Source organism: Aplidium turbinatum, chromosome 2, assembly GCF_918807975.1.
Source record: "Aplidium turbinatum chromosome 2, kaAplTurb1.1, whole genome shotgun sequence".
Lineage (NCBI taxonomy): Eukaryota > Metazoa > Chordata > Ascidiacea > Aplousobranchia > Polyclinidae > Aplidium > Aplidium turbinatum.
In genome coordinates, this window is record NC_137473.1 from 5,895,293 (window position 1) to 5,921,567 (window position 26,275).

At 36.7% G+C, this 26,275-nt stretch overlaps 1 protein-coding gene across 1 annotated transcript; it reads left to right on the plus strand.

The window, feature by feature from the left end:
- The first annotated feature begins 18,233 nt into the window (after positions 1 to 18,233).
- Positions 18,234 to 24,285, plus strand: LOC145764484 (visinin-like protein 1). The gene is made up of 3 exons (XM_082576098.1): positions 18,234 to 18,450; positions 21,481 to 21,649; positions 21,902 to 24,285. Exons 1-3 carry the CDS (start codon positions 18,242 to 18,244, stop codon positions 22,109 to 22,111), a joined length of 588 nt encoding a protein of 195 aa, XP_082432224.1. The 5' UTR covers positions 18,234 to 18,241; the 3' UTR covers positions 22,112 to 24,285.
- Positions 24,286 to 26,275: the final 1,990 nt, after the last annotated feature.

Below are 26,275 nucleotides of genomic sequence, written 5' to 3' on the forward strand. Positions count from 1 at the left end.
TTGGACGACGCTAGATTAATTATTATTAGGGGGGTATGTTAAAAGACGAATTTTGAGTACAAACTCTGAGTACCCCCCAAAATTATGCCACTGGGAGTAAAAAAACATATTAGGAAAAAAGTTTTGGATTGCCCCTCCAGGAACTCCCTGCTACCGGGGGGTTTTATGAGCGATTGTCAAAATACATGTGATTTGATACCTAAAATTTGAACCTGCTGTCATAGAAGGCTGGGACCAGTCTCAAAAGTTTCGTTTTGAAAATTTAAGATAGGAATGTAACTGTTTCAGAAGTGTCAGGTGTATGGACAGGCCCATTTTGGCCCAAAACGGCCTATTTGGCCTATCACAATAATTGTATGAAATTCAAAATTTTACCTCAATAAGTTTGAAACCGGGGTAATATTTTGTTTAAAACGTTATGATTCGAATTAGTACTTTTAAATAAATTATATGCATGTCTAGTTGTAGAAAATTGATTGATTATATGACATCATTTCGTTTAAAATCAGAGACATTTTGGGTAATGTCGTAAAGATTGTAATATAGGCATACAGCCAGTCATTATAAAGCATTTTCAATTTTCTTGCCCATGTTTGCTCTTTTGGAATATAAATATAATATGTACGTGTCAGTTACCAATGCGACATATTATATATATTCAGTATTATATACTGATATACTGTAATGTATATAATACTGATAAAATAATAAGAACAGGATGCTACTGTAATATTTAATGATAGTTTGTTTGTGCATTTGCAGTTTGTGTATTATTTCGTTGTTTTGTTTTGGATATGGACAGCTTTGTCTGACGCAAATAAGTATATAATAATAATAGTTATGTTTCAAAGGTCCAATGTTATGGAAGTATTGTGTAGTTTTAGATATCAAATTAGTGTTTTTTTTATCTTTTCATTAAGAGCTTCATTCAATAGTTGAACTGTTTCATTTGAAACACAGCATTTGATTCGGGCAGATCTGACATATGACACAGTAACAAGAAGTTCAGGATTTTCATGGAAATCCATATTTCTCAATCTCTACTGTTGCCAACCTTCTTGAAGTATGTAAGTAGTAAGGCATCATCATTCACAACTTCAACAATGTTAGCAAAGTACCAGTGTTATTAGCTTCCTTCAATCCAGATGGCAGCTATGAACTCACCAACTTGATAGACTGGTGCTGCAAAATCAGATTCCTGGTCATTTGATGTGGAGCTTGAATTTGCCTCTGTAAGCAAATGCATAGCAGAAAGCACACTTTGGAGGTCTGACATTATTATAGTTGCACATGAACGTGAATTATCTTACTAGCTGATAAGGTTGTTGGCATAGTCTTCAAATCTGGAATTTTTATAGTCTCGCTTCAGTCGGAATATTGAAGCACTTGATTTTAGGGAGAGGCATGTCTTCTTTGCATAGCGAACCTCAGTGCAAAGTCTTTTGTTCTTTATGTGATCTGTTACAGCATCATTTTGAAGGTAAGCACTCACTTCCTCAGAAGCGGTAAAAGGCCCTGGTGGATTTTGCGCTTTCAGGAAATCTAAATCAGCAAGTTTACTTTGCTCTGCTCTGATATTAAGAGCTTCTTTTTTAGAGTAACCTTTTTCTTCATAAGCTTTCATCTTTTCATTCCATTGCAGTCTAATTTTTTGCTGTCTTATTTCTGTACTGGTTTTTCCCATTTCTTTTTGTCAATCTTCTGAATAGTTTCAAGTAAATCCGTGCTTTTATTGAGAACTACGCTTCTGGAGACTGTATCAAGATTTCTTTCACCATAAATATTTATCTTGTAGTTCAATAATCCGACACTACGTTCTTCACCCAGGTTGTGGACTGGCAGATCATCCAGTTTCTGTAGGACATCATCACTTGCTCACTGCATCATCACATTTTCAACAGTGATCCTGTGTCCTCATTTGCAGCAGGACCAAAACCAAACAGAGACTCTTTTTGAGTTGCCAAGCCTTTTGCAAAAGATTGAAGGAATAGAGCAAGCAAGCTCTTAACTTCGTTACAGTGTTCTTGCAAGCAAACATTGATCGAGCTGAGAATTGTTGGTTTAGGCAATGTCGATTTGAACATATCAATTGACGAAAAAGAAGTAACACACTCTGATGTTTGCAGGAAATGATGTGCCTGAAGTCAAGTCGGGCATATGTGACTCATGAAAAAATATTACAACCCTATCATAGCTTATTAATCAAAAATTTTAGGCCCATTGCCAACTCATTAAGGCCAATTATTGCCAAATTTTCGATTTTGTACCATCGCGGTAGGCTAAATAGGTCATTTTGGGCCAAACTTGGTTTGTACGGACCAAAGTATACACCTGACACTTCTGAAACTGTCACATTCCTATCTTAACTTTTCAAGACAAAACTTTTGAGACTAGTCCGAGCTTTCTATGACCACGGTTCAAAAGTTAGGTGTCAAATCCCATGCATTTTGGAAATCGCTTGTTAGACCCCCCGGTAGCGGGGAGTTCCCGGAGGGGCAACCCAAAAAAATTTTCATAATATATTTTTTTACACCCAGTGGCACAATTTTGGGGGGTACTGAGATTTTTTTAATTTTAACATACCCCCCTATTATTATTGACAATAGAAAATAAATTATGTTAAAGCAAATCGATATCTAACTTTACAGGATTGAACGGACTTCATTGAGAATAATTGAGTGGATGTTGCAAGATATGCAACCGAGTCGAGCTGTGTATATCGAGAATTTTTTAGCTTTGACGCCTGTCAGGAGACACTTGCTTATCCATAAAACAAGTTCTCATTGTGCCGAAATATCATCATCATCGTCGTCCAAATTCGGTTTTGTCTTCACCAGTGGCAGTCGGATAGCCAATTCTTTTCTTACAGCTATATTTAAATGACCAACTTGTTGAAATAAGAAATGTTTTATTAACAGTGTGCTATGACGTATGCAACACAGCAATGTTGCCAGCACCAACATACTACTGTGTGAAGCAAAAAGTTGTCAATACACTGGACTTCATGTTTTTTGTTTTTTTTCTTTAAGACAGGTAGATTTAGTTACAGCTTCAGTCCTGAGCAGTCACTTTGCAATAAGTTTACGAGTGTGTCGTTTATCCATGTGTTGAGCTGTATGTGTCCGTACTGAGTGTGTAGCTGTATTTATTGGAATTGTTTAACTATCCCACATAGTGTCACTTCGTTTTCACAGTGTTTAACGTATTTACATCTTGTGCTTTTGTCGTTTGGAATTTTTTTTTTGCATTTGTTAATGTTCAATAGACGAGTAATGTCGTATTGCAAATGTTTTTGTTATTAATTTTACACAAAGACGATGTTTGCTTCACTGCACGAAAACTTTATCCTACACAAAGGTCTTTCCAATGCAGTAAAATCTGTTCTTTTTTTACGTTGAATCAGTAAAAAAGGGGCCTATTGCTAGTGGTGTATAGTAGTATACGTCATAAATATACGTTTCTTCCGCTAGTTTAGTGTAAACGTCGTTTATTATATAACTTGCTTTTTTTCAGAGTTTTCGTGCAATACTAGATATCGTTCAAAGGCTGCTTTATACCATGACTTTGTTTTAACTTGTCTCCAACACGTTGTACACATGCGACTGGTTTCAGAATCTCTTTGCGATTTTCAACGAGTTTTGACTTTTCTTGTCACCTAATGCTCGTCCATAAAATGACATGAATTTTTAAAAATTTGAAAAAGAACGAATAATTTGTAGGGTGTCCGTTTCTGTAAGTGTAAAAGCTTTTTAATTTTCCAACAATAACACCAACTCATGTCCAATTTTAAACAATAACTTCACTTTTTGCACAAAGCAACAATGATAAGCTGTTTTACTGGAAGTAAGCTCTTGTAGAAAGTATATAAAGTTTAGATTGGTAGATTTTTCCGTGCTTGAAATGTTAACCAAGAGACTAGGTTGAGAGCAAATATTATTGAAACGGGAAATATACGATTGTGTTGTGGCAATTGAATTGTTTTTTTAAATCGCATCTGAAAATTGCAATGTAGAAATCTGTGTAGCCTAAGCTATTTGTACTAGTAGTCCAGTTTTAATCCGGTGATGTCCCCGTTACCGAGGGCGGCCGAATTCACCTCCAAATGCCGCAATCGCCTTCACACCCTGCCTCCACATCGATCTGTCTAACGCGTCCTCTCTTGTAAAGCCCACCTTGCTACTTTCCTCCTTAACATTTGTGACTGTTGATTTAACCTTCTTGTAAAAATCTGACGTTGGAAGGTTCAGCCATTTGCATGTGAATTACAAATTCGATCATGATGTATCTGTGAGGTGTCTGCCTGAGACTCCAAGCGTTGTGTGACAATTTCTCCATGTTCTTGCATTTAATTTTGTGTTTTTCCGCTGTTTTTATCGTAACATACCTTGCTTGACTGTATATAAAGCAGCAGTTTCATATTACGTACTGTTATTTATTTCATTTGCCTGAGGACACAAAGAATTGCTGAAATTTATAAAACATGTGATTCAATTTTGTGAACAGTGCTTCTTAGTGCAAGTTGTTTTGTCGGGAAAGTTTCGTCTTCACGGACTGGACAGGTTTGGGATGTTACTTCAATGTTCTTCAACGTTTCATAACAGGTTTCTATTACTTTTTATTTTTCTAAGTAAAACACGTTTTGAGTACTTTCTCTTTAAAAAGTTAAAGGTGAACGTCATGTGATGGTGATTTTGTCATGAATGCTTAGTTTAAGAACTATCTGAGCATTCATTGTCACAATTCTCTTCTTCGGCAGGAATGCTGCTCCGTTGTGACGCACAGAAGGTGATTTCAATTGGCAAATATGATGAAATTTAGGTCCTCTGTCGTTTAAAATTGTTTATTATAGAAAGCACTTTGTACAACTCAGTCCTATCATTTCTGCAATTTGACACAGTGACAAACTCATTAAAAAAGTTTATAAATAGAAAGGCATCAAGCAAGAGAATGATCTCTCCGTTCTGTCCTAAATGGTACGTTATTTTACATAAAAAAACATCACCACGGAGTCTAGTTTTTACCTTATGAAGGAATCATCTGCTGCATATGTTCTGTGGTGGGCTTCCAGGCTAAATTATAATTGAGTCCAGAAATTGTAACCTCCGTGCTCTTCCAGTAATTTCCCATACCAAGCAATCATGAACCCAGGCAGCAAAATCCGTCATTTTTACATTGATTTAACGTCTGCAAACATTAAATCAATGTAAAAATGGCGGATTTTGCTGCCTGGAAAACTCTATTCGATTTGTCAAATGTAGTTTTATCACCATGAGCAAGTCGGTGGCCTTTGACCTTAGTCCCCAAGGAAAATCAAATAATGCAGGTGCGATGTTGGTGATTATATCTGTTGGAAAATCGAGTTGATCCAATTAATCTGAACCTCTGATGTCAATCATAATGTTGTGATTTGCTTAGAGCAAAGTTAAGAAAGTGCTTTCTGAATAATAGATTTATAAACTTGACGATCGCAAGCATGTTGAAGTTGTGCAACCCAATGTGGCAACAAGTTTTACATTTGAGGCAATGAACAGTTGCATCACAGCTTGTGGAAAAATCGAACCCAAATTTTCTATTGTGAATAGGTCAACTACAACTTATGAAGTTGACTGTGGGAATCATTATCTTTGGACGAAAAAAGCGTCTTCGAGAGCTCCTGACAGCTTCGCATAAGTTACTTGTAGAGGCCAATGGTGCTGCCCTGTCACCGAGGTTGACAGAATAAAGTTTGCGATTGTTAAACAGTTCTTTTATGTGAATTATTTCATACATTAGTTGTTGCTGAATGGAGAGCAGTCCTGAAATATGTTGCTCGAGTGCACACCCCGAGAGTCGAACCAGCGCCGCTTGATGTTGAAGTTTCTTCGTGCACAAATTTCACTCGGTAAAAGAAAGAATTTCCTGTTTTAAAAACTTTTCCAAGCTGGTAATCAAGAAAAACTGATTTAACCACAAAAAGAAGTAGCCTGCCAAGTTTCGTTCCGTCTTATGGGCCTACCCATTGAGCTTGCCCCCTTTGCCAATTTATTCTAGCAAACCAGGCCCTGGCCGCGAAGATAGCAAAGTGATAATTTTCACTTTTATGTGAATGAATGAGTAAAAACAAGCAACTGGCTACCACGTTCAAATAGCCTATCCATTTTTTGTAGAAAATATAAGCAAATGTAAGTTGTCAAAACAGCAAAACTCGTCATATTTACATTAATTTAACGCCTGCAGACGTTGAGTCAATGTAAAAATGACGGATGTTGCTGTTTTGTTTGTTACATACAACAGATTGTCTGGTGGTGAGGCAAAACCAAAAACTTTTTTGCTTGTATCCAAGCTGAATGCCTGATAGAAAGTTTTAAATCAAATGGTTTGGAAGCCAATGTTTATGTGCACCTTTGAGCAACGCATTTCAGGACTGCTCTCCATGCAGCGACACATAATGGATGGAATAATTCCTCGGCAACAAGACTTCAACAATCGGAAAACTTCACACTGTCAATCTCGGTGACCGGCCTTTCGTCAAGAGCCTCTACAAGTATGCGAAACTACCAGGAATAACCGATCGAGGCTTTATCAGTCCGAGGATAAAGATTCAAAACTAACCAACCAACCATGCCTTTAGGTGTCCTGCCAAAGATAACTTATATTTGGATGCTTTTGAAGGGTTTCTCGCCGGAGTTTCCTGAGCTTTACCCACTCAGCCATGCAGCCGACACCAAAATAGTGCCTTATTTTAAAAAAGGCACCCAAATAATAATTCTTCTTGGAAAGTCGCATAGTTTCTAAAGTGCCTTCAATTTTGTTTTTGCTGTTTTTTTTTGCGACAACACAAGTAGGCTATAATTTTATTAGCCTGCATTCAGTGTGGTAGTTTTATTGAGCTCACTTACGAAGTCTTCGTACCGTTTACTAAACAAGTTCTGGCGCCCGGGTCCAAAAGTACCTGTTAGATTTGATATTAACCCGAGGACGTACCGTATAATCCATGATTAATCATTACTTGCCACAACAATTTCACACACTCCCAAGCGTGATGGTCACTGTTGATGTAAGTTCAGATGAGATTCAGGAAAGATATAGTTTCGTTTAGCTTCATTAACTTTTATGAGAAACTGATATTCTTATAATACTTTTATTTCTTGGTAAACCAAAAAACGTTATACAGTTTTCCAGAATTCTAGTTAGCTTACTCTTGAAGCAATAGATTTTGTGGACAAACTAACAAGCTAGAAAAGCAAACTGCGCTATCGCTAAAAGATCAACAGCAAAGATTGACAAACGTAAAGAAACGTCGTTTCGCCGTTACTTGGCCTTTCAGTTGCTGCAAGCGTACTTAACCATTCACCACAGAGGAGCCGGTCTTCTGGTTACTCCAAAATTTGTTTGTTTACCTGCATCAACAGTGGTGAGAAAGTAGATATAGATTCGGTAGAAAAAAGACTATATGAAAAAGAAGGGTATAAAAGAAATAAACCAGCAATCAAAACTAGCATATGAACAATTGAACATAAGGCATAGCCTATTAGTTGCCCAGGAAACTTTTACCGTCTCACAGGTGTAGGCTATAATGCTTTTGTTTTTGTATGACAAGTTAGCCGAATTGTGTGGTGGTTTGTTTTACAGCTTGTTGCATATTTTTTTCTGATCATTCTTTCAGAATTGGCAGAGGAGGTTTTACCAGTCAATTATTTTTTCAAGATATCACTTTGTGAAAAGGCAGCAAAGTTATCAAAATAGTCTGACTTAGAGACAATGGGACGAAAGATTGAAAGAATATTTAATGTGACAAAGAAACTAAGACTTTTATTCAATTGCTCTAGTTGTCGTAGTTCAAAGATTGCTTGATTGATTGATTAATTGATTGAATTTTTATCCTCGGACTGGGAAAGCTTCTTGCAGAGCTTAATCCTGGCAGTTTCACATACTTGTAGAGGCTTTGAATCACTGACGCAGGCCCGGTCACCGAGATTGACAGAGTGAAGTTTCCGATTGTTGAAGTCTTGTTGCCGGGGAACTATTCCATCCATTAGATGCCGCTGAATGGAGAACAGTCCTTAACGTGCGTTGCTCAAGCGCACACCCCGAGAGTCGAACCTTGCTGCGATAAATAATTCTTAAGTTGTTGCATGACTGCAATGAGCTACAAAACTCTTGCGCCCGAAGACCTATTTTGCCATTATATAGTATAGGTAACGCAATAAAAACGTATCTTTTCAGACATATATTTTTGATCAAACTACTATGTGTCAATAACAAAGAAAACACACGACATATATTTGACCTCACACATTGCTATCGATCCGTGGCTCCTAACGGTGAAAAACAAGATTAAAGTTTTATATTTGCAAAGAACTATTTCAACAAAAAACAGGTAGCTGCGCAAGACGTTACAAATTTGCATTATTGAGCTGTATCAGTCAGGAATAGTATTTGTATTTGCATAACTGCAGACAGGACGCTAATGGTTTTAAATAAGTGTCTTATTCACCCTACACCCCAAAATTGCACGTTGTATTTTTGTAATGTAAGATCCTAAAGAAAACCGCGTAATAGCAATGTTACTCGATGTAAGTGCGGTTTAAAGAACTAACCCGTATTGAACCCTTTTGTGATATTTAAGTTGGTCTGTGCTCTGTTGTTTTTGATGTGTTTATCAAAAACAGTAAAGTTTCGCTTTACTATAATATGAGTGCAAGAAAATGTTTTCTTTCTTTCTAAAAACAAACCTGAATCTAATAATCAAGATCAAAAACCATCGCGCTGAAGCAGGTGTAGTAATATGGTCGGTCAAGCATTTTTAGGGGGCAAAATAATTTTAGGAAAAGACAAAAATATGACTATACAAATGTGCAAAGAAAATCTGTGAGTTAAAGCAATTTGTTGCAGGAACAATTCTTCGCTACCTCGTTGAAACAACACAATGCTCGCATTAGCTTTGAAGTAGCAGTTTTATGTTTACATAAAACTGATATTTCCTCTCTTCTACAGGGAAGTTTACCATCAATTATATCTTTACACTCTCAGTTTCCATAAGCCAGAATATATTTAGCTATCCCAGCTCGCAAAACATCTTGTTTGCACAGTTTCAACTTTTCTTGGCGTTGAAATGATAAGGAAAAGTATCATTTTCCTGCGCGATTAGGTTTAAGTCGTATCCCAGCATGCAAACTCTGTCCTTTTTATCCTTCAACGCCTGCAGATGTTGAATCTACGTCAAAAGAACGGATGTTCCTGGGTAGTAATGATGTAGCTGTTAGTAGGAACGCCCAATGCCCAAACCTCGCACGCCCAAAACCAACCCAATGACGGACTGGTTGACGACTGTGCTCGACTATGCTTCTGAGGGCTCTTAGTTCGATTTCCGGTCAAGCCAAACGATAAACTTCAAGGATGGTACTGAATAGTTTTTGTTTTTACCGAAAGCCGTAAGAATAAACCATGATAGTATCCTAATGTAGTTGCGTAGAGTATACTGTTAGATAGAATATACAGAAGAGTATGATGAAACTAAAAGAAACTTCAGCTTCATAAGATATCTATTACGACAGTAACGTTGCTTAAACGTATTTTTGGTTCAAGCTCAGGAGAAATTTTTAAGCAAAAGAGGCTGTACAGCCGATGGAGCAAAAACCTTTTCTTTCTCCAAGTAATGCCAGTGTTCGGAAATAAGTTTGAGCTTAGTCTAGATAATGTTATTGATAAAATTGTAGCATTTTAAGACATTTTGTTTTGCCAGCTCAGACAATATCAGGTAATATTAGTATGTGATATAGCTTGGTTTATTTCGTCTTGTTAACAATTTGATAAAAATGTTGTTTGCTGTCTCCTAGGGACACGTCTCCCAAGATCTCCACATCCTTTTCTGATAATGTGTTTTAGAAATCTAGGCTATATAAGAGTATAAATTTTATTCAAAACCGTTTAAAGATGCAAGTCGCAGGAGGAGTACTGGTTAGAGCGCTTGGTTTTTGCTAGAGGCTGAGCTTCAGTATCATCTTCTACTCTGTTCACTTGCAAGAGTGGCGCTTTCTTGCGAAACTAACGAAGACATGGAACGAAGTTACCAGCCATCCTATATCTCTATACCTCATTGACTTAATTTCTTTGAAAACGAAAGTGTTTTCTACTGTTTAAATATTGGACTTTATGTATTTGACTTTTTTAGAGATACCAAATCAACCTCAAGCTTTGGTCAAACTAACTGCTTGATCTCAGGCGTTGATGAAGTCTTTTTAGCTTAAGAAATATTTTTGAATTCGAAAATGAACAAGAAAATTGTCCTCATGACAAAGTTCTTTGGATTGCTGCAAATGATCAAAATAAGCTGCATTGTGGAAACATGTAAATAATTATATTTTCAACACTTTCATTTTTCAAGATAAACACTTCTTAATTAGGAACAAAAACGTATTTTTTTTTAGGCTTGAAATTTTTAGACCGGTGGGGTTCTCAACCGGGGGTCTGCAGACCCCAAGGAATCTGCAAAGCGTTTTCAGGGGGCCTGCAAGATTTTTCGAACTTGCAGCATGATAGATAATAAATTACGATACTTACAAATTAGTTGTGCCTTATTTGTGTGTTCCGGCGATCTCAAAATGTGCGTCACAACGCAGTGGTGCGTCCTTTGAAACTTCCAAAGGCGTCGCACAAAGGTTCGGTTTCTTAAATAAAAAAAATGTCATACAAGAGTTAAATTTTAATAAGGATATGGCTATTTATGTTCAACTTAATTTTTTGGGACCGCAAATTGTTGACCAATGTTTAATTTAGAAATGCAAACTTTATTCTGCAGCCTATTAGCACTCACAGTTTTCCCATGACTCTGATTACAACAAAATATTGATTACAAATGAAAACAGCGAGAAATTCTTTGTGAAGGCCGCAAACATTCTGTTAAGTTTCGACAAAACTTATAGGAAACCTTTAAATCAGCATGTAGCCTACTAATTTTTGCTTCTGTGTGCATATAACTCATAACATAACTTCGACTCAATGCCATCAATCGTCATAAGTGCGTCGCGAGGTCAGCATTTTCTTCTGTGTCGCTTCGGAACTTATGAAACATTCGCTTCCTATAAGAGACGCGATATATCAAAATTTCAGGTAATGTTTGGGGGGTCCGTGAGAGCTTCGAGGACACCAAAAGGGGTCCGCCATGACAAAAAGGTTGGGAACCATTGTTTTAGACTGTGCATTACCAGATCTTTTTCAATTCAAATCTTGTAACAAAATGTTAAAATTATTTTTGAAATTACTCTAATGATCTCAATTCAGGTCTTCCTAAAGTTTAGATTCGTACAGACAGTTTGTTTCAGTGCTTAGTCAATTTACGTTATTTGTAGAGGTAACAAAGTTAAAAAAACTTTAAGGGCAACTACCTTGGATGTTTGCCCTGTTTGGTTTAGTTTATTCAAGTCTTGCCTATTACGCGTAAATCAATACGTCACAGCAGCGTCGCGTTAGATTTTATTACTTCCTTTAATTTTACATTGAAAATAAACGACAAGACAACTGTGTCTTCACATACCAGTTGAAAGAACTTGCAGCAACCCCACAAAATAGAAAAGCTATTTTTAATTTCTGTCACTTAGTAAAAACAGCCTTGTGTATGTGACGTCATGCAAGCTGCGTGGCCGAATGGTCAGAACCTTGATACCGCATTCGAAAGGGCGGTGGTTCGATACCACTCGAGAGCATACGGCTGTGTCTATAGCAGGACACTTGAAAGTACGTCTAAAGGTGGACATGAAGATTGGCTTCCTTGCCTTCCCAGTCTACTAAATGTTTAACCATTCGGCAAAAGCCTGGATACGACAACGCATCATACCCAGCCAGCAAAACTGTCATTTTTACATTCATTCAACGTCTGCAGACTCCAAATCAATACAAAAAGTGCGGATTTTGCTAGCTGGTTATTATGCGGTTATCCCAGTTTATCATCATGTTTGAAAGGATAAGCAACTTTATAGCCTATGCTTGATTTCAATAATTTTGTAGAGCTGTGATTGTATTTCATTTTACATTAGATGAAACTCTGCAGGAATTTAGTTGTTGTGTACAAATAAACCGAACAAGACTAAAGTAAAATATTAAGAGTAATTGGTGCAGAACTTTAATCCTGTCAGGCAAGCGAGGAACAAGTGAAATCGTTTTTAAGTAAAGTTTTTAGTAAAAACAAAACATGAATGCGATTCAGGAGCAGAACGCTTTGAGACAGCAATTATAGCTCAGTTCACAAGGCGGTAATTCAGGACGCCACCTAGCTCTTCAGGCTAGCTTACGTTTAGCGAAAAAAAATTATTTGTTTTACGTATCAGTAAATTATTCATACAAGCCCACAATAGAGAGAGAGAGAAACCTTTCATTTTATCTGTTGCGAGAATAGTACGGTACAATTATACACAATGCGCATAAAATAACACCATAGCAATCTAGATACCACAACAGACAGGAAGCAGCGAAAGACTATATCAGTCATTGAGTCAGCTGCTTCCCTGTTCTTAATGTGACAAATGTCAAGCATCGTAAAATTACGCTGAAGAAGGCTATGTGTTTATTCAGGATGGCAAGACACGAAGGCCAGGTTTGTGTAGACTGGAAAATACTGTTAAACTATTTCCTAACAATTTTGCAGATGGTACAGTACCCGTCAAAATTATTTCCATTAAAATGATCCAATGTAAAACATTAATTGTATTTTTCACCAGTTTTATGATGTGCCAGCTATACCAACTTACAAAATAGTATAGTTGATTGATTGGTTTATTTTGTAGGGCAATATCAAAACAGCTAAACATTAAATGACACAACACGCATAACAATCAAAATTAACAACGGAAAATAGTAAATGTACACTGCATCCTTCAATCAAAGCAAATGCTTCAAGTAGCCACAACGGGGAGTTACAAAGTGATTATGAACCTCTTCGAGTCAAGCAACCAATCTCAGTCATGTTGATCCTAGCTTACAATTAAACTTTTCAGAGAAAGGCTTCATGTAATATGCTATTAATAAATATGACAGTTGCATGCTAATATTTGACAGTGATTACAAGGTACTAGTCCAAAAGTCAAGAATAGTAACCTGAAAACAGTTTCCGGCAATCAGGCCTACTCAACTAAACGCATTTACAAAACTTGTGCCAATTATTCATAGTTAGAGAAATAAAACAAGTAACTTTAGCGGGTTTAACATGATGTAAATGTAAATACTCATAGTTAGCTTAACGGAAAGTTCGACTAGCTTTTGATTGACCTACTTGTAATCTATTTATGTCTTATTAGCTTTGAGGCCAAGAGGTAGGCTATAAAGAAAGTAGTTTGTAAACTTTCAAAAACTTTATTAACGTGGTCATTGCTATGTTCAACTGGGTTCATGTTGTTATCAGCTTTCAATCTCTACCCGGGCAAAACAACAGGACGATTCAAGCCAACAGTCTATTCCAAGGAGGAAAATTTATAAAAAATGTATTTTTTTCTTTATAGCTAAGAGTTATGCTCGGAATCATCTAAAATTTCCTATGTCTTGGATGTAGTCCACGACAGTAAATCTAAAAGAAAAATTAATTTACTTCTTCAACCAGTACATTAGAAGCTGTGTTGTATCAATGACGTAATAAAAATTCTTCTGAATTTGTTCTGAACTCAAATAATTTAAATAGAGATAAGTTTTATAGATATTCTTATGCTCGGTTGGTTTTGTTAACTTCTCTGTCGATATTCACGCAACTGGCATGTGTTTGCAAAATAAGCTATGCTGTTTACCTCTCCTCTAAAAAGTCTTCTGTGAAGCGCTAAAGCGTAAAGCATTCTTTTTGTCCCAACCAAGCTTGGTGACTGGCTTTTCTTCTCGTGGTCGTGCAGGTAGCTTTGAATTGTTTGCTATATACCAACTACAGGTACAGAAACACAACAACCCAGACGGAAAAATCCGTCGTTTTTACATTGATTCAACGTCTGCAGACGTTGAATCAATGTAAAAATGACGGATTTTGCTGTCTGGGAACCCATTCAGCACAAGAATTACCTTAGGTGGAAGAGTCTGCTATTAATAGAGGTTTAAACACAGCGGAGTAGTAAAAATACAGAGCATCTCTTTTTAAATTGTTCTTGTGGAGGAGAACCTCGATAATTTGAATAATTAGAAGAAAATCTAAATTAGAGAATGTTTATTTTTAAAACTTTAGATTTTTTAAAAAGTTAGATTAGCGCAATATTTGTATTAGTCATGCATCAATAAATTATGAGCGAGCGTTCGGATTCTTGATTTGAGATCTCGTTTCCTTTCATAAATATTTTTCAAAGATCTAACCATAAAATTGCGAAAAAATAACATAGGTTATTCGATTGAAAAGCCTTACTTTTGTAAGTGACAAATAAACTTCGAAATGTCAGCCTCAGTTATCAGAATAGCTGTGTCGTGTCGCTGCACAGTACCAAACCAAATTATCCTTGCACAGCAGAGGTACAAGTAACGAACCGGACTTAGTTGAAGTTTTATGAGGTAGTATTTATTAAGAAGACATCATACTCTGACACAGTTTTTGGTTTTGAGTGATTAGAAATGCAGGTAGAAATACAAACAGAATTGTAACTTGAGGTTTGTACCAAGGGTAAGATTGGCTGAGAAGGATTTACTAACCCAGGGGTCACCAAACTTTTTTCTTTGAGGGCCGGATTGCTGCGAGATTAACAGCTACGGCCGGATACAAATTGCGAAAAGATATACAACTATTTAGAATCTCAATTGACTTGAATTGAGCACAATAAATAACAAAGTCAGTGGTGGAATAGCAAAGTTGTGATTAAAATCGAAAGGTTGCTGGAAAAGTTATCCCCTGCTGTGATACACTACAGGGCATCGTGCTCTTGAAAAAACATTACATCTTTCCAAATTTTGCCTATGCTGTCCCCATTTGTGGTGGCCTAATGATAAAAACAGAACACCAACATGTAGGCTGCCTGGTGGAAAAATTTACAAATTCAACATTCAACAACGAACTACAAGAACGAACAATATTAACAAAGAAGTCTCTATTATACAAAAAGGCAAAGCCAAAGACGGTTGCTAATGTCAAGGGAAGCACATGTACAGAATTGTAGTGCATCTGTAATTTCTGCAGAACGTGCCGGGCCGGATGAAATCAGTTCGCGGGCCGGTTCTGGCTCGCGGGCCGTAGTTTGGTGACCCCTGCTCTACAGCAAGCAAATAACTTCTTCAAATCCTTCCAAAAAAGGATTTACTAACCCATTGAAGCCAAACTCAAACAATAGCGTTTGTACGATATTTTTAAGGCTATGCTTGCCTACTATACGTTGATTACGCCCTTGTACCCCATCATCTTTACTTTCTATCTATCAGTAACTTTGTGTTTTCCATAATTATTTAGAAAAGCTATGTTTAATTTTTTTTATAGCCTGAAGCAGTGGTTTCAACCTGTAGTTATTTAATTCTAAAGGGATAATTTGACATTTTTTGGAGGATAATTTAGAATATCGCTTTTTGGTTACATTCAAATAAAATACAAAACGACAATTCGGCATCTGTACAGATGGTGCTCCTGCTATGATTGGTTACAAGTTTGGTTTCAAAGGATTAGTCAACAATATCGCATCTCATGTATCATTTATTCATTGCTTGATTCATCATTTTGCTTTAGCAATGAAAACTTTAACCTCCAGAAGTATTGAGTACTTCTAGAAGTGCTGCAAGATTTAATAAAAATTGTAAAGCATATTTTTGCAAATGCAACAACATCAAGGATACATGTAGCTCTTTGTGCAGAAGTTGCACTGATTGCTAAGTTCTTTTGTTCTTTTGTTTTTTCTGAATTAAATTCCCACAATTCGATGCTACACGAGGTCGTCAGTGATTGCACATGACTTTGATACGACAAAGTAAGACAAAAATTTTTTAGGTAAAGACAAAGCTTTCAAAAATAAGATGCAACTATATGACAGAATGGTACAAAAAATGCACCAACGTGTTTTTAAATTTGACAATGCTGTTGCGATCCGAACCAAATATGAAATGCAGCTTTACTCAGGGTTTTGTTAGCCACTTGAATTCGATAGTTACAGCTACAGAAAAATACTTTCCTAGTGTTGAAAGACGACGCAATGACTTGTAGATTAGCTATTTTCGATTGAAGAAAACTGTATCAGTGATGACGATATGGCAGCGAAAATAGAGTTTCTTGGACTGCGTGAAAATACTAATCTAAAAACCGAATTTGCAAAGGGAAAATATTAAAAAGAATTTGGTTGGCTTTCAAAATGAATATCCAATCCTTTCCAGAAAAGCATAAAGTTTTTTGACCCACTTTCCTTCAACATATTGCTGTGAAATAAGATTTTTAGCAATGGCATCTATGAAAACGAAATATCGAAACAAGTTTGGGATTGACAATGATTTGAAATGCTGTCTATACTCCACTTTGTCTAGAATTGACAGCTTGATAGAAAAGAAACAGTATCAGCTTTCCCATTAATTATAAGTTTAATGATTTGAATGTAAATTATGACATCATTTTTTTTATTAATTGATTGCAAGCTGTAATTTAATGTTTTTTGAAAAGGAAGTGATTGAAATCCATACTGGTCTAAAGGAAGAAGTCAGTGATTGGTTTAGGCTACTAGCCAAAAAACACAAGCATACGATGAATAAGGCTGTTTTAAGCACAAATAGTCTAGTTTAAATCGTTTTGTTTCAACGAATTTTTTTCTTGATTTGATTTCGAATTAATTTTTTGTGAAGAATTTATTTTGATCGAAAAATGCGTTTTGAACATCCCTAGCGAGTAATTTAATTTCGGCTCCTTTTCAACACACATTGCACCAAACAAAACGCAGCAAAAAAGCGTAAAAGTTGCTGTTTTTATTTCTTAAACGCAGTCGATAACCAGTTTTGCAAGTGGTGTATAAAAATTAGTTTGTTGGTTCATATATTGTTTGCAAAAGGTGGCCTATACAAAAATAAAACACAAAAACGAAAGCATTTTCCTGTAGAAGTGGTTTACTCCGTTTACATCAGCAGGCTGAACTTCATCTATTAAATATTTGGTTTTCAGCTTCTTCTCGGTATTGTGATGCAAATGGTGCAGTCGTCGTTTGATAGCGAATTTGCGCTTTAAAAGAATGGTACAGGGGTTCCCAACCTTTTTTACACCTTAGCCCCCTATAAAAATTTTGAAAAATTAATGGCCCCCCTATTTTTTCAACCTTTTGAAAAAACTAAGAAACGTTATTTTAATTAAAAAACTTGTTTAATGTTTATACAGTAACCGGTAGTTAGAACGATAAAATGATTTAAATACAACACACAATAAATATGATAGTACATTAATTAGTTATTACATATGCAGTTAATGTGATGGTTGAGCATGTTTTTGGAGTATTTTTATTAGTATGTAGGCCTACTAGTATTTTTATTAAATTTTAATTTATTTTTTATGTTATGTAGTGTTGGAGTGGACTTAGAAATGATAAATTAAAAATTTATTATTTTTCAAATTTTTCCATGGCCCCCTTGAAAAAAGCTCATGGCCCACTAGAGAGCCATGGCCCCCAGGTTGGGAACTCCTGGACTTTAAAAGCTGTGTCATATTCAACGAATTAGCTTAAAATATCAATGAATTTATGACGGGCTTTGTCAGGAAATGCTTTATCTTTAAAACCGTCAATCAAATATTTATAAACTGACCTTGCGTATCTTCTTAGCGGCCTTATTCAGGCAAGCGTGCTTGCAGAAATAATTCAAGACACTGATTTATCACAATATGAAAGTAAAAAGAGTGGTGTAACGCGCAAAGGATTTTTACCCTATAGCTTATGAGATTTGCAGCAGTTGATTTGATAACTATGAGCTATATTCTTTTGCTACTTTCTGTTGCATTGCAACTACTGTAATGTCTAATGTGGGCTGACGCATAGTATGTTATCAAAATGGGAGTAATGCAAATCTATTTAAAAGTAAGATATGCTGTATAAGCAGGATGGAGATTTGGCCTGATTTGTGAACTCAAGATCTGTATAAATTAAGACTGTATCTACTATAATGTTAGCAAAGTATTCAATGTTGTCTAAAGCGTATGTGAGGTTGCATCTTATCCATTAGCGGCCTGCTGGATGGTTGTCATGTTTATCAAAAAAGTTACAGTCGAGTTTCGGTGTACGATTGTTAAGCATCTTGATTTAATCATTATTTTCTTTTCAGCTATATATCTAGCATTGTCGTATTTCTTTAAATAATTCAAATGGGAACTCAACATTCTAAGATCAACCCCAATGACATAAAGGAATTGGCAGAACAGACGGATTTCACGGAACAGGAGATCCGGATGTGGTTCAAGTCCTTCAAGAGAGACTGCCCAAGTGGAAAATTAACTTTAGATGAATTTAAAAAACTTTATAAAGAATTTTTCCCGAGTGGCGACGCATCGGCTTTTGCCAGACATTGTTTCAGGTAATCCAGTATTGTTGTCAAACATTTCCTCAAAAGAGCAGAAATATATTTTAGGCCAAAAAAGTGTAGCCAACTATAAAAGGTTTTAATTGTGCTAAAAATGCATTATTTTGGGAGTAACAGCTAAAAGTATTTAATTCAAATCGTGCAACAGCTGGCAAGCATTTATTTATTACGCCTCAATTAGCTTCGGTTTTAAATTTCAGCAATAGATTAAGAGACAGATTTATTCACACTTCCAAAAATATAAAAATAAATTGAAAAATATAAGATCCTGTGCCAAGCTGAACAAAAGTATCATTTTTTTAAAAGAAAACGCCCAAATCTTGTGATCTACATCTGAATTTCTTCAAGCTGGCTGTTCGTATTATGTTTCATTTCTTGCAATTAGGTGTAATCCTTCCAATTGTTTCAAAATCCCCCTCTGGGTAGAGCGGCTACAATTTAAATATAAAAGAACTACGACGCTCACAGTAAGCTCTAATTTTCAAGATAGGTCCAATGCCAATAGAAGAGACTAATCCGGTAATCAATCTTGGTAGCGTGTTGCTGCTTCTTGCAGCTTTGAGCTATTGGCTTGAAACGTCATCTACAGTAATTCGTTTCATCGTTAAAAATTCATGATTTGAAAAACGTAATTCGTAAACTGAAAAAGAAACAGTCGCTTGGACAATTATTGCTAGTTTTTGAAAATTGCTTTCACGTACACCAGCTCAGTGGTTGAATGGTTAGCGCCTTCGACTCTACTGCTGGTAGGTCCAGATTTGATTACAAGTCTGGTCATACTCAACATTTAACAACGATACCGGTTGTGTCTTTTCTTGCACAAGGCACTCAGGATAAATGGGATAGCATGTGGTTAAGCTCGCTAAAAAGACTTTAACTCTTATTACAACCAGGGCTGTAGAGTCGGAGTTGGTGGGATTTTGGCGTGTCCGGAGATGGAGTTAAAAAAATGGCCGACTCCGACTTGATAAAACACGATGAAGAAAAAAAATTGTTTGGAATACATTTATTTTGATTGATTTGTTAATAGTTTTTATATTTATATATATTAACATATACAAAACTTTTTATGTTAAAGTGTCTACCAGTTATCAACTGAGGAGTCTGAGTCGTATATTTTTGTCCGACTCCACACCCCTGGTTATAGCCCCGTGATAAACTTTCAGTCGATGTTTTTCTCGTCTACCTCTGACAGGCTTTGGTTCTGTCGACTGTGTAGCCAAGTAGTAAAAGCCCTAGTAAGATTGTCAAAAAGGCGCTGGTTCGATACAGCTGAAGAACACGCGATGATATTTTCGGCAGAACAATTAAATACACGCCTGAAGGTGGACACGAGAATTGGCTTCATTGTCTTCTCGTTCACTTGATCTAAATCTTCAACAGTCGGCGTACCATATTGGCAATCTGAACTTTCTCTATGAACCAGCTGACTGCAGCATTGTGAGCCTTCTAGCACTCAGCCAGAGAGTTAATTGATTCTTGCTTTGAACTTTGTTTAGTAATTACAAAAGAAAAAAAGAATAATAGCAGTGGTGGGAATTGAATCTACGTCATCTAAAGGATTATTTTCAAGTTGGCGACGGTGAAGCGTTCGTTTAATTCACTTTCTAGTGTGCATGAATTGCATGACTACAGTCAACTGTAAATCTTGCCCTTTGATTGGTTAAGTAATAAGCCTCATCTGCTGAAGCAACTTGCAAGTTACCAATAGCCTACGCCAGGGGTGTGCAACCTTTATTACAGGAGGGCCAGATATAAATATCTGGGTGAAACCGCGGGCCGCACGTTTATTTAACATATGCTTTTTAGTAGTTGCAGGCACAAAAAAGTAGTTTTTTTGTTATTCATGTTATTCTTTTGGCATTATTAGAGGTTATCTCCTAGCAGAAATAATAAGTTAAGACGCATAAATTTCTGAAGAAAACTGTTATTCCAATTTATTATTAAACCGTCTTTAACCGAGTTCAGTGAGAAGTTTGCAGCTGGCTTCTTTTCCTGACGGCTTTTTCCAAATTTACTGGAAGTGCTGGCAATTCGAAGTCCATTTTCCAAGTGTTCGTCTGTCAGAACCGATCGATAGGGAGATTTCATGACGCCCATTTTAGAAAAAAAATTCTTCACACAAATACGTTGAGCCAAAAAGAGCCATTTTTGAAGCAATGGATTGTTTCCAATGTGGAAAGTCATCTTGGTTGAGATGTTTTCGGTAAAAATCGCCAAGATTCATTTCCAAATACTTTGCTTTCAAATCCGTTTTCTCTTGAAGATCAATCAGTTCAAGTTGGATATCAGCTGGTGCTTTGTCAATGTCTGTGTTGAATGGCGAAGAGAATATGTCAAACAAATGTTCATGAGATTTGAAGTCCTTGAAGAGCCAAAAATTCATACAACAATTTTTTTAATTTAGTTCTCTTCTCAGAATGCATTCCGTAGTCTCTCAAAGTTGGAAAGTGGAAAAGATTTCCTATCTGTATGTGAGCTTTCCGAAGTCGTAATTTGTTCATAAAGCCTTTTATGTGACCATACATTTTTACGTTCCAGATAATTAAACACAATGGATTAGCGGTGGCCGCTGGGAGATTTCTAAAATGGTTAACAGAAGGTGCGAAATTCACTCCACAATGAATTGTTCACACGTACCAGACTAAACTAAATTATAAACACGTTTCGCGGGCCGCACACAATTCAAAATTGGCACATCTTTGCGGGCCGCACAATTTTTCTTCGCGGGCCGCATTTGGCCCGCGGGCCGCACGTTGCACACCCCTGGCCTACGCATATCGTCGAGCGTTTAGATGCGACAAAAGTTGTCTAGTTTGACTTCAGATTGACTCATATAAAAATTTTAAAATGCCACCAATTGTGTTTTTTTTTTTTGACGTATAATAATGAAGATGAATCATTATAATTATTATACTGTAGGAGTAGGCTATAGCCTATTGTGGATAGTTACAAAGTACGTAAACATTATTACGGTACATGACGTCATAGGCTAGCTATACTATTATGCTGATACGGATTTAGAACCTTTGACAACAACGGTGATGGCACTATCGACTTTCGAGAGTTCATGTGCGCCCTCTCTGTGACGTCAAGGGGGTCATTCGAGGAAAAGCTGGATTGGGCTTTCAACATGTATGACCAGGACAATAACGGTCACGTGACAAAGAAAGAAATGCTGGAAATAATTACGGTACATGAAGGCTTGCATGAAGATATATGATTCCCTTTTTTAATTTGTTGATTTATATGAGGTACTATTTTTACTTTTTTTTAAATTTTAAATGGCCAAAAAAGCTTGGACGCCGGTAACCTCTTCAGACGGAAAGGGGGTCCGGTTAACACAACCCTGTGTAGTGTGTATAGCCTATGGATATTCTGCAACGTATTTACGTATTTTGAGACATATTTATATAGGCTAACTTCCTCTTTTATGTGTTTTTAGGCGATTTACAGAATGGTTGGCGAGGAAAAACTATCTCAAGTAATTGCTGATAAGCTTACTCCCCAGCAGCGGGTGGATCAAATATTTGAGAGAATGGACAAAAACGGAGACTCGAAAATAACATTGGAAGAATTCAAAATGGCGGCAGGAGAAGATCCAAATCTGATTTTGCTGCTGCAAGTTAGTGGTGGCACAGGAGAACCAAAATAGCATCAGATCTCTGCAGTAGATGGATTTCTTAATTAGCTGCGAGTATAGCATATACTTGTGTTTCTTTATTCATAGACAAAGACTCGATTGACGTGTTATTGTAAAACGTTTTGTTAATCAAAACTACAGTAAGGCGAGATTTACACCGAACATACAAAACTGTCTTCATCATACAAAAATGTTGCACAAAAAATGGCGCATGTTAAGGAATACATTATCTGGTGTGCATGGTAAAAGGAAACAAAGATGCGCCATTTTTTTTGCAACGTTTTACTATGCTACAGACAGTTTTGTGGGTTCGTTGTAAATCTCGTCTAAGTGTTTTCTTCGCGGGGGTGTCGTTGTTACCCGATAGGCTAGATTGTTGTCTGAATTATCTGCAACATCTTGAAAACCTGAAATGTTAAACCTGAAATGTTAAAGATAAGCTACCTACCGTAAAAAATGTAAATTGATGGTTACTTTTATCTCTAACAAGATATTCACCAACAAAACAGGAACGAATTCTCAACAAAGACACCTAAAGTAGGTTAAGCATAGATCTAAATCTTCAATGATTTGGAGATCAGCATGGATATACGACAACCCAGTCATATCGTTTTCAGTAGTTTACACAAAAATGTGCTTTTTTCCTGCTTCCCAATGAATTTTGGGATTGCACGTTTGCTTTTTGGATTGTATTGCAAAGCGATACATTGTTATCAGTCCTCGGGGTCAAGGAAAGATAAGCCGAAAACTCTGGTACTTTGCCGGTGTGTCGCTTGGGCCGGCGAACACTATGTTTTGTTGATGAGGACCCTCCTTTTTAGAGATATGATTATTTTTAATTAAAATATGCGATTTTCACTGCCTAGAAAGGAGAAGATTGTTGTGATCTTTAGAAGATTCAATTTGTTGAAACTTATTAAATTTTCTGATGACTCATTGCAAACGACCATGCCAGCATATTGTCAGGCTATTGTAGTCTACACTTGTAGGATTACACAAAGAAAGTGAGAATATATAGCCTTGCTAATATGAAGTTTTATAGTCGATCATTGGTGCGTCAAAACTTTAGTAGTAGCCTAAATGTTGTGAATATGTTACGTTTACAATGTTTTAGCGGTGAATGAAGGCGCTTACAATCACAGGATCAGCGTTTGGTTTCACGAGATGCTGAAAGATATAGTCATGTGGTAAACTTTTTGAGCTCTAGTAGGCCTATACTACAATAGGCCTCAGAGTCACCACAACATCTACTAAAGTTTAAGATTAAATAATAGTTGAAATTATTCGTGTTGTTGTTATTATTGAAATTGGTTTTGGTGTTTCCAATGAATTGCGTTTGTTTGCTGCACCAACTAATTAAAACCTCTAGGCTACTAGAAGTAGTAACTTATTCTTTTTTCATACCGCATAGCTTAGCCCAGGGCTTCCCAAACTGGGGGTCGCGTAACGTACTTCAAGGGTTGCAGAAAGTGTAGCAATTTGCACAAAGTACTGCATATTTAACACTTTTGTGCGAGATGCTGTGACAGTTATTAACTTTACTCGCGCACTCAATAGGCTGCCCCATGGCTACCTAAAGATACCGTATTTTTGAAAATTTATGAGGTGAAATAAGTTAGAATCGGAGTTAAAAACTCTTTTATTGCATCGTAAAGTGAGGTGGCTTTCAAAAGTTAAAGCTTTAAAATGGCTAGCCAATTAACGTTGAAAACCGAAATCGTGATTTTTCCAACAGAATAAAATTCAGTCTTGGTCCATCACTTTCGCAATGACATCTAGCTTATGAAATTATGGCAAATGTGAGATTTGCTTGAAAAACTGAACGGATTTAATTTGCCCTCCTAGGAGAAAACATCAATATTTTGCATTGAAATCTAAAATTGATGCGTTCATCAAAAAATTGAACATCTGGATTCTGGAAACCAAAATTTCAATTGATTTATCTGAAATGTTCTCACTTCGCCTACCGTTCCATCCTATACAATGTTGAAACCGCCTTGAGACCTGCATTAACAAACACTGAGCCACGGCTGGACTTGCTTTGTGGCAGAGAGCAGTCACACCCATCACACTGAATAAATGTGTTTGCTCTTTGTTTTGCGTTGTTATAGTCAGAAATAAATAAAAACAAACTGAACTGAGTGCCGGTAAATTGTTTTTGGTTTTCGTTAGATTTAAGCTTTTCAATAAATATCACAAATGTATATTTCGCACTGTTCGTCGTTTTAATCGTAAGGGGCCGCGAAACATTTTAGGAGATTAAAAGGGCTCGCGAACAAAAAGGTTTGAGAAGTCCAGGCTAGCTTACCTTTGTGAATGTTGGTTCCTCGATCATTTTTGTTTTGAAAATGGCCAATGAAATTAAATCAGGTTTTAATTAAACGACATGACTTGCTGCAGGTTTCAAACACGGGAGCCTTTCCGGTTAGGCTGCTTGCTGGTTTACGTCAATGCTTAGGACACGCTGAATGTATAACACTTCACCTCCTTTTCTTGATTTATGGAAATTAAAAAATATTTGTAGCCTATAAGAAAGGTAAAAGATCATTCTGATCATAGTTTATCGGTTTCTGAGAAAGGTACCTGTTACTTTCGAGTAAGCTATGGAACCTGTTAGCCCAGTATTAGTCTCAACTAACAGTTTGTTTTTTATTTATGGCCATAACAGCAAACAAAAATACAGGCCAAACATAGCAGAGGTTTTGACGTGCTGCTGACAATGTACGCCAAGCATAGCATAGCTGACGTGCCTAAGACCGAATTTTCAGTATAAAATTTTCCTCGATTGCAACACCGACAACAGTCTCAGACCCGTTGAAAGGCTAATTGAGGCAGGGCGCCAATAAAAAGCCCTGTCCTTTAAACAAGATACCTCTAAAAATACATCTCCTCAAGGAGAAATATAAGTTGATCAAAGTAAGAAGAAGTTTCTAACAAAAATGAAGAGTTGTGGTCTATCTACAAAAATTAGTCCGTATTGAATTCAACCATGATGCAATAATCACGCAACAACAGTTACTCAGCCTCATTTTTATGGTTAGAAACCAATTTCGTTACAATAACATCTAATTGATTTGAGGCAGTCAACCGCTTCAAGGAGACATAGTTTACTTGAGTTTTACAGTAGCAGAAAGGTTTTATTAAAGGAATCAACCACATTATTTCTACGAAAGTACTTTATGAATACAATGTGAAATTTACAAATAGACTACGTGGCAATTTCTTTCAGTTCTTGCTCTTCCTGTAAAGGGGTGGTCCCTTAATATTCATCGCGAATAACAGAAGTAACCCCCTGACCTTCTCGCAAACTCTACCGATGTCTATTCAAGACAATATGCTGCTGCTCCATAGCCAACGTTCTTGTGTCGGACTAGCTATAGGCCAGGGGTGGGCAAACCTATCAAACTGCAGTTTGGCAAGAGCCTCACAAGGCCCACAAACTTTAAAATTTAAAAAAGTGGACACAATCAATGGCAAGGAATGTTCATGCATTCCTAGCCTAGATTTACTTTAAAACGAATTATTTTATAAAACAAATTGTTGTGTGGTCTAAACACCCCTACTTCGCATCAAAACACAACGTCTAGCTTACTTCCTAAACAGGAAATTATTTAAGCTAAGCCATTACCGGCCGCTCAAAATCTTTTAGCTTCACACTAATTCAGTCATTGCTTCATCACCTTATAGGTCTGCAGACCTCTTAGAGAAGTCAATTCTCTTAGACTCTCTTAGAGCAGTCAACTGTTGGAAAAATTAACATTACCATCGACCAGCTGGAGGCTAAGCTCTACGCTTACATTAGTTGGTAAGCTTTGGCTGGCTGAGTAAGCCATATGCTCTGCACTCCTACAATCTAATTTATCGCGGCCTACTTTTGGTAGGCCTAAAATGTGCTTTGTTTATTTTGAAACGCTGTCAATGCGGACGAAATCATTCTGTTTTCTGTAACAACAAGGAACCTATAGGAAACTAGCAGGACACAGCCTATACCTTACATTGGGAACACCGAACACCGCAATGTCTCTGTAAGGTACAATTAATGAAAAACAAGGTTTTTGTGAGACTGTTTTATTTTTGTGGTTATACGGAGGTGAAGATGTGTGCAGTAGGCTATATAATCCGTAGTTGAAGTTACCAAGCAAAAACGAAGATCCATGGAGCCTATCCATCAACGCC

Excerpts from the sequence above, each read along its gene's own strand:
- LOC145764484 (XM_082576098.1), top strand. The coding sequence starts at position 18,242 with ATGGGAACTCAACATTCTAAGATCAACCCCAATGACATAAAGGAATTG. Across the intron at positions 18,451-21,480 it reads TTTGCCAGACATTGTTTCAG|AACCTTTGACAACAACGGTG; the intron begins GTAATCCAGTAT and ends ATACGGATTTAG. Across the intron at positions 21,650-21,901 it reads AAATGCTGGAAATAATTACG|GCGATTTACAGAATGGTTGG; the intron begins GTACATGAAGGC and ends ATGTGTTTTTAG.